This window comes from Triplophysa rosa, linkage group LG22, assembly GCF_024868665.1.
Source record: "Triplophysa rosa linkage group LG22, Trosa_1v2, whole genome shotgun sequence".
Classification (NCBI taxonomy): Eukaryota; Metazoa; Chordata; class Actinopteri; order Cypriniformes; family Nemacheilidae; genus Triplophysa; species Triplophysa rosa.
In genome coordinates, this window is record NC_079911.1 from 5,205,016 (window position 1) to 5,214,319 (window position 9,304).

Here is a 9,304-nt window from a genome sequence, read left to right on the forward strand (position 1 = left end):
GCACGTGCATGATGTAAACAACACAAACTTATTATAGCGAATCAACAGTTATGGATAATACGATCATGTATTGTGTGCTCGTGCTTTAGTTCCGCCCACTGTGCGCCTCCAGGTACCTGTCTTTTCTAAATGTGATCAAACCAAATACTCTTCGAAGGTATGAAGTATGCAATACTACTCTATAGGTACCGTTCTCAACATTAATATGTGAAACTGCGTGTGTTACCTTCGTGTGAGACGTCTCTTGAACGAAGGCATCGTCAAACTTGTGCAGAAACAACCCTGAAGCTGACGAGCTGACTGAAGCGGCCTGAGATTTTTTTAAAAAGCTGTTTTGGTTTCCATGACGACGTGTCAAGCTCGTCATCTAATGTTGCGCTCATCTGCTGACTGGCCAGAGCGCATTAAGTTCCGTTCTCACTAACAATATTATTTGCAGATATATATAAAACTACAATAAAGTATCCTAAAGCTCAGTACATGAAATAAACAGACCATTTGCCTAAAATCACAGATTGAGAAGCTACTTTTATTATGACAGTCTCCAATTGCGCGCCGCGAAACCCGGCTTGAATCTGGCAGCATGTTGTCACTGTACATTCTGAAATCCCACATATGTGATCGTACTCTCTGGGGCACGGAAATAAGAATTCCATATATAGCATCGTACCGCTCAAACTGTAACATTACTAAACTGTAACAGATTTATGCTATTATGTAACAGAAAATATGAACGAATGAGGCATTTATATAGTACATTATTGTGTATCGCAGGAAGAATGTAAGTAACCAAACAGATCTCATCCCCATTTACTGCCATAGTAGGGAAAATAAATATAGATGTTGATGGGGGATGAGATCTGTGGTTAGTTCTTTCAAATATCTTCAGCAATACACAATCTGAGGGTGAGGAAATGATGACATACTTTTCATTTTTGGGTGAACTGTCCCTGTGAATGCAAATTGAGACATCCTTATTTGATAGGGCTTGTTAAACAGACACCAGCTGGTTATAAAATAACTGTAAAAAAGAAAATCAGAACCGTCATGCCATTCTCTGCCCCAACGTCACTGTTTTTCCACTCGATCACACTTTGAATTATAACTACAACTAAAATGACAGTAACTGTAATGATATTTAATTACGATTCTGTTTTCATCATTCATGAATGCGCAGAGGAGTTGAGTTTTACTATTTTGTTTTCATGTCGATAATGGAGCATTTATTGCACATGCCTGCAAGCACCTTGGTTAATTAACATCATTTTTCTAATTAAAAACAATAAAGTGCAAATTTCTCTTCTTTTGTATGCTCATTTTATTTTTCTCAATATTTGGGACAGAATATAAAATAAATCATAGTCAGAAGGTGCAGAGAGACATTGGCAAACTTAATGAACATAACATTTTATCAAGTACATTTTTGTCCTCTTGTATTAGAAGACCTCTGATGCATTACACCATTCATCCTGCTGTACATTACACTGTACTGCTGCGTCTCTGCATTTCGCTGACTCCATTTCACTGGATGCAGCTCTTTCACGTCGAAGTGGAATGATCAAGGTGGAGGGGATTAAAAAGACCTACATGGATATAATAGAGGAGAAATGACTGGATTTGTTTAAATGTGTATGAACCCAGTGGCAAGGCAGATGTTGCACTAAATAAAGCATTTGAAAACGTGGCAAGAAACTGCAGTTTTTGATTAAAAAACACAAAACACAATGACAAGAGTTTAACATCAATCGAGAAAAAATCTTGATGCTAGAGGAAGATTAATGACACAGAGTTTAGACAAAGTCAATCATTTAAATACATACTGTATGGCCAATGAGATTTTGTTGTCTCCAAAGGCAACTTTGTCGCTTCCTTCTTTAAAAACCTTTTGGCCAACATGATAAACAAATGATACAAACAAATATGGTAAAGTCATGAGCCCTTTTCGATCTGAAAACATATATTCTGTTCAAAACCTCATCAACGCGTCCTGTATTATACATTAAGGCAGCATAATGAGTCCCCTATGGGCTGTATGGTTTCTGGTAGGACACCTTGTGAGGTGGCCACCATCTTGATGCTGTTTCTTTGAGTTAGTTTCTTCTCGTACCGTAGCAGCTGTCTCCAGAATCCCGCGTTTGGACGGATAAAAGGCCGAGCTACCAGAACCTGCTGATGAGCCTGAAGAAGTGAGATTCCCTCAAACCTCATGAGAAACGCCATGATCAGAGAAGGAGACCTGCTTCTACCTGCCGAGCAGAACACCAGTGAGCTTCCACTGCGGTTCTGATGGATCCGTTCGGCCACACTGTCAAAGTGCTGGTCCAGAGGGGCGTGAGGTTGGTCCTCTACAGGTACGCAGATGCAGTCCACCCCCTGGTACTTAGGGCAGGGATACTCGGCACAGGCATTCACGAGCAGGGTGATGCCTCTGTGGGACAGTGCTGACTGATTCAGGGCCTCCACTCCACTCAGGTACAGAGAGGGAGTGACCTGGGAGATCATCCTAGTGACTGCAGAGGACATATACCCACAGGCAAAATGTAATTATATTACAATTTACATGTATTTGGCAGACACTTTTATCCAAAACGACTTAATGCATTAAATGTGTCCATTGTCAAACCAATGACAGGGCCAATAAATATCTAATCTGAAAAATGTACGTCCGCACGTTTTACATTATATTATAGATTCTATATCCCTACTGATTACTCAGTACTTTGTAGGAGTACAGTGACAAGAGTGCTGTGCACTAAGTACTACCATTAAAAAGTGATTGTTTTGGCCTATAGCCTGCGTAGCAGCAGACACGTATCTTTTGAAACTTTAATAACAGTGAAGACTGTGGTGGCATGTAGCTAATCTCTTCCCCTGAATCTGTGCAAGTACTGTATCTGAGTAACTCACTGTGGTTTTGTCTACTGAGAGCTTATGACAAGGAAGCGCTTATAAACAGCACATGAAGACGCCAGCATCAATGGATAGCAAATTCACAGCGCAGGAGGATAAACCTTCTGCAATCTAGACCGCAATACACTGTAATAAAGAGGTTGTCACTGAGAAGATCTCGTGGTGTTCGCCATTTTAGCCCCACTGTCACGTCTTGTATGCTCTTCTTTCATCTGTCATGCTTGAGCAGCGGCAGCGCCACCCAGAGGCTGATAGAGAACTAAACAGTATCAATAGGGGAATAAACGCAGAAACATCTGAATGAATAAATAAATGTAAAAACAGAAATGTAATTGAATGTAATAGCAGCTGTGTATCCCCCAGTAACATCTGCAATCCATCTGTTTCTGAAGAGCTCTGAAACTGTGGCACGAGGTTTGAGATTTTGTGAAAATGTTTGTCTCTCACTTTCTTAAAATGTATTAAAATGAAGGAAAAAGTGTGTCTGTCTTATTCTCATCAGCGTTACAGTGAACACAGATTCATTCTTCCTTTTGGAAGCCATATTTGTCTGTGTATGCTTTGCCACTTGCCAGACTGACCATTGAGTCGGAGTCTGATACATGTTTGAGTCATTTCTTGTCCTTTTCAGCGGCCACATGTTAGTGCAGTGAGTTACCTCCTAAACAGGTGCTTCACAGTGTCATAGAAGAAGCATTTCTGGGTGAATGCTTCCATAAAGAACCTTTAACATCTGAAGAATCTTTCTGTTTCATGGAAGTTTCATTAGATCATAAAAACTAAGAACAATGATGCTTATACAAACCTTTAAGAAAATTGTTCTTCTATGGCATTGTTGTGAAAAAACTTTTGTTGCACCTTTTTAACGGTGACAGATTTAATTTAACCTGCATTTATTCAAACTATTCGTACTAGGGAATGGGTAATTACATGTAACTAAACTACCCGATTCCTTTAAAAGGTCGAACATTTGTATAGCTGTCATTTTCTAAAAAATGACAGCTAGCATTTAGATAAAAATTACTTCACAACTTACCACAGTCTTAATAAATCATGAAATAAATCAAGCTTGAAAAAGAGGGGAAAAGAGACGTCACATGTCAGAATATTGATTTAATATTTTATTTACTCTTTTTCTTAAACCAGAATCACACAGTAAGAAAATGATCTATTTTATTGGCATTCATCATTAACACCAGTTTATTTATTCAAAAAGTGTGGGGGGGGGATAATTTAGAACTAATACAACATTTATAAAACTCCCAAAAAGCAATATGAAAATAATGCAAAGGATACCATGTCCTCTAATACAAGTAACAGTGATTGAGTTGTTGCTCATTCTATTATATGACTACAGAACATGCCTTCCAAAATAGTATTTTTTTTTACTGTAGGCTACACACTGCATATAACTATAAGAACAGTTATCAATATTAATTACTGGAATATTCATTCAATCATTGACCAATTATTATATGGCTTCTTCAACGGTCTCATTCTCAAGGGTCATAATAATGATTATTCAATAGAGTCTGCTCATTTTATTCATTCATCACTTCGTCTCCTGAAGCTGTTCTTCCTTGTCTGATAATAGACATATCAGTCTGCAGGATAGTTAGATCTATCATTTCTGGCTTCCCGATAACAGGATGGAATAACAATATGGTATCATTTTGGATCAATAACAAGAACGTATAATCTGATCTAACAAAGAGTTTAGAGTAAGAGCTGAGTGAATTTCAGCTGGTCATCAAGCATCATCCCCAGGTTTCTTACTTGGTAGGTGTAAGAGTTGAAGATCCAAGCTGAATGCTGTGAAGTGATGTTCAATGGATGAGTTGGCCGGTATTAGAAGGACTTCTGTCTTGGTAAGGTTGAGCTGGAGGTGATGTTCCTTCATTCAGGAAGAGATGTGCAGAAGGCATGCAGAGATGGTGGGGTCATCGGGCTGGAATGACAGGTAAAGATGAGTATCATCTGCATAGCAGTGGTAAAGACAACCCAATGCCTTAAGGTGGTGTATAGTGAGAAGAAGAGAGGTACGAGAACTGATCCCAGTGGTCAGCTGATGTGAACTGAATGAGCGATGTGCGCGAATGTTCGAATATTCGATGCGCATAACTATTTGAAAATTAAAAATGCTATTTGAATATTCGTATTTTTCATAAGAATTTAAAACTGCTTCACCACAGGGTTAAGTTACCGCTACAGAAGACCTTAGAGTTGTCACGTCTTATTTAACGCTTCTTCACTTCATCTGTAATGATTTTATAATATACAGAAAATATAAAAAATCATTTGTATGTGTTCCTAAATCTTTGTTCACTCAGAACGCAGTCTAGTTTAAATATTTTAAGTTTACACACCAGATGCCCGGATCGCGTTTTATGCTCGGCTCACATCACCATATTAAAATGTTTCAAAACTGGTGAGCCACAGAATTCGTTAACATTACTAACATTCTATAAAAATACCAACGTAATATTAAATGATCAACAATAACTCATTTATTACCATAACTTGTTCAGAGCGGTTGTTCTTTGTAAATTAATTCATGTGGTGAGAGCACAACGCATGTCAACACAAATGGGGAGTTCCACAAATGCCTTTTTAAAATGTTTTGAGGGAAATATTGAGGGAATCATGTGTACTTTTAAGAGGGTGATGAAAATTTACTAAAATAGCTTAGAGGGATACTTCACCCCAATATGAAAATTCTGTCATCATTTACTCACCTTCGAGTTGTTCCAAATCTGAATAAATTTCTTTGTTCTGATGAACACAGAGAAAGATATTTGGAAGAATGCTTGTAACCAAACAGATCTTGTCCCCCATTGACTACCATAGTAGGAAACATTACTTTATCTTTTTTTGTTTTGTTCTGTTGAACACAAAAGAAGACATTTTGAAGAACGCAAACGGTTCTAGTTCTAGGGCACTTTTGACTACCATTGTATTTTCCTACTATGGGAGTCAATGGGGGGCAAAATCTGTCTGGTTATAAGCATTCTTCCAAATATCTTTCTCTGTGTTCACCAGAACAATGACATTTATACAGATTTGGAACAACTCGAAGGTGAGTAAATGATGACAGAATTTTCATTTTTGGTTGAAGTATCCCTTTAAAGGACTAAGCTAGTAAATTCAACTCATCACATGGGTTTATAACCCCAGTGATCAATTCAGAAGCAACAGTGACCAGAAGATCCGGCTGCACTGCAATACATTAAAAAAAGTCATTTGTTATAAACCAGAGACACATCATATGTGGTTCATGACAAGCACGTTTAAATAAACCACCGCATGTCAGTCATTCAACAGTTGTAATATTAACAATCTGTGAACAGTCCCAATGTCAAAAACTACACTAATCCATTCAAAATGACAAAAAGAGCATGCACCCTGTGAAGTGTTCTCTGACAGCTTGATGTTTGCCTGAATCTCCAGCTAGATTCCAGACGGAGTCTACAAATTAAGACTCAAATTTACATCACAACAGCATCATGACAGATCGACACACTACTAGTAAACATGGGAAGTGTCTCAAACTCTAATGAGCCGACACCGCAAACTGAGGTTTTGGGCGTCATATACTCATGTAGAACGTCTGAATGGTTCTTTAAAATACTGTCTAGGTAGGCAACTTAATAGTTTTTAAGACACCCTCTTCCTAGCAGACATGATTAGCAATTTACATAGCAGCGATGGTTAATTTGAGATAAATAGTTCATTTAAACGTCGTCTTTGTACGTTAAAACACACACACGCGTCGTTGTTCAGATAGTCAGCGGCGGTTTCAGTGCTACACTGTGTAAGGTAAACACCGCAGTACCTTTTAAAGCGAGAAGATGCTCTTGTTTCGCTTGGTTGACATCCATCTTGTCTGCTGTAGCGGTGTGACCTTTCACCCGCACACAGCAGCTGATCACGGCGAGTAAAGAGGGACAAACCGCGCTTCAGAAACAGCGACACGTCCAATAACCTATTCGAAACGGTATTAAAATACATTTGAATGCTTTTAATTGTAGTTTCTCTTTTATACGTTAATTGAAGATACGTAACACTTGTTTTGTGTTCAAAAATCGTCATTGAATAAACTGATGTGATTGTTGTGAACTGACTCCGCGATGCACCCCAGTGGATGAGTGTGGAACCACCGTTTGGACCTACATGACCTTTCTGATGCTGAGGATGAACACTCAGTGTACATTGATTATTGAATATATTATACAGTAAATATACCATATAAATCAAGTCTTCATAAACTTTTTGTGCACAAAAGACTGTTTTATTTTTATGTTCAGGAGATTGTTCTGTGCACAGATAATGTGAGGTTTTTTGTGCTCCGAAGACATCTTTCTGGTGCTCAAGGGACATTTTTCTTGTGCTCCGTAGTTGTTTTTCTAATGCTCAAAGGTGATTTTTCTTGTGCTCAGATGAAATGTCGATTTTTTGCCACTGGAACTATCTGTGGCTGTATGTGTGGCCCAGGCTTGCATAGCTAAAGCAAGGTTTTCTTAAAAACGCCCTGGCTGGTGATGTTGCCACAATGGCTGGGGGTATCGAGGGACTCCAGTCCATGAAGTCATCCTCATCCTCATCATCAACTTCCATGGGTTCTTCGTCCATGTTACTGGAAGAGGAAGCCCAAAAGAAAGATGATGGGATGGCAGGAGGTACGGAGGGACTCAAGCAAGCACCATACTGCAGCGGTGCACCCATGGCAACCGTTTGCATATCAGTGCCAGGCGTTTGAAAAAGAGATGGAAGGCTGGCATATGTCAAGCAGCCACTCGGCTGTTGTGGTGTCGCTTGTGCTGTACACCTCTCAGATGCCATAGGAGCAACGTAATGCCTGTAAGCACATGCATTCTGACTCATTGACATCGTTAAAGGTGCTGGGAACGGTTGCATTAACTGCTTCGACTGGTCTTAGAAGTTAGTCATCTACTTATTTTCTTCAAGTCTGCTCATAACTTCTCTCAGTCAGTCACATAAAAATGTAGATTGGGCAAATTGAAATGTGAAAAGTAAGACTGATTAGTCCCAACCAATTGCTTGTCAGTGAGGCTAGTTGTTAGATGCAGTCTTGAGTGAATCTGAGTCATGTCTGTGTTTCTGTGGCAACTGGCGTGCGCACGTGCATAATTTAAACAACGCAAACTTATTATAGCGAATCAACAGTTATGGATAATACGATCATGTATTGTGTGCTCGTGCTTTAGTTCCGCCCACTGTGCGCCTCCAGGTACCTGTCTTTTCTAAATGTGATCAAACTAAATACTCTTCGAAGGTATGAAGTATGCAATACTACTCTATAGGTACCGTTCTCAACATTAATATGTGAAACTGCGTGTGTTACCTTCGTGTGAGACGTCTCTTGAACGAAGGCATCTTCAAACTTGTGCAGAAACAACCTTGAAGCTGACGATCTGACTGAAGCGGACTCTCTGACTGAAGCTGTGACGTACGCAGATCTTATCATCAGCAGCACCATGTTTATGTAATGTGTTTTTCTGTTTATGTTCAGTTTTTCAGAGACTATAACTAATATAAAACATTACTGGGACGTTTGACGTAAAGTGATGCGAAATTGACCCATTCTACGTTCACCCTTTCACACGTATATTAAAAAATGTCCCCGCTGGAGTGAGATTTTTTTTAAAAGCTGTTTTGGTTTCCATGACGACGTGTCAAGCTCGTCATCTAATGTTGCGCTCATCTGCTGACTGGCCAGAGCGCATTAAGTTCCGTTCTCACTAACAATATTATTTGCAATATACAAAACTACAATAATGTGTAAGTAACCAAACAGATCTCATCCCCATTTACTGCCATAGTAGGGAAAATAAATACAGGGGTTGATGGGGGATGAGATCCGTGGTTAGTTCTTTCAAATATCTTCAGCAATACACAATCTGAGGATGAGTAAATGATGACATACTTTTCATTTTTGGGGGAACTGTCCCTGTGAATGCAAATTGAGACATCCTTATTTGATAGGGCTTGTTAAACAGACACCAGCTGGTTATAAAATAACTGTAAAAAAGAAAATCAGAACCTGCATGCCATTCTCTGCCCCGACGTCACTGTTTTTCCACTCGATCACACTTTGAATTATAACTACAACTAAAATTACAGTAACGGTAATGATATTTAATTACGATTCTGTTTTCATCATTCATGAATGCGTAGAGGAGTTGAGTTTTACTGTTTTGTTTTCATGTCGATAATGGAGCATTTATTGCACATGGATGCCTGCAAGCACCTTGGTTAATTAACATCATTTTTCCAATTAAAAACAATAAAGTGCAAATTTCTCTTCCTTTGTATGCTCATTTTATTTTTCTCAATATTTGGGACAGAATATAAAATAAATCATAGACAGAAGGTG

The 9,304-nt window shown here is 38.9% G+C and overlaps 1 protein-coding gene across 1 annotated transcript; it reads right to left on the minus strand.

Moving 5' to 3' along the window:
* Positions 1-1,589: 1,589 nt before the first annotated feature.
* LOC130545823 (dual specificity protein phosphatase 14-like) lies at positions 1,590-8,358 on the minus strand. The gene is made up of 4 exons (XM_057320611.1): positions 8,273-8,358; positions 6,743-6,892; positions 4,687-4,858; positions 1,590-2,510 (listed from the first exon to the last, which is right to left on the minus strand). Exons 3-4 carry the CDS (start codon positions 4,808-4,810, stop codon positions 1,993-1,995), a joined length of 642 nt encoding a protein of 213 aa, XP_057176594.1. The 5' UTR covers positions 4,811-4,858; positions 6,743-6,892; positions 8,273-8,358; the 3' UTR covers positions 1,590-1,992.
* Positions 8,359-9,304: the final 946 nt, after the last annotated feature.

Bases quoted from the DNA above. Each gene is read 5' to 3' on its own strand.
- LOC130545823 (XM_057320611.1), bottom strand. From the start codon at position 4,810: ATGAAGGAACATCACCTCCAGCTCAACCTTACCAAGACAGAAGTCCTT. The intron at 2,511-4,686 runs GTAAGAAACCTG...TGTCCTCTGCAG, and splicing joins TCAACTCTTACACCTACCAA to TCACTAGGATGATCTCCCAG.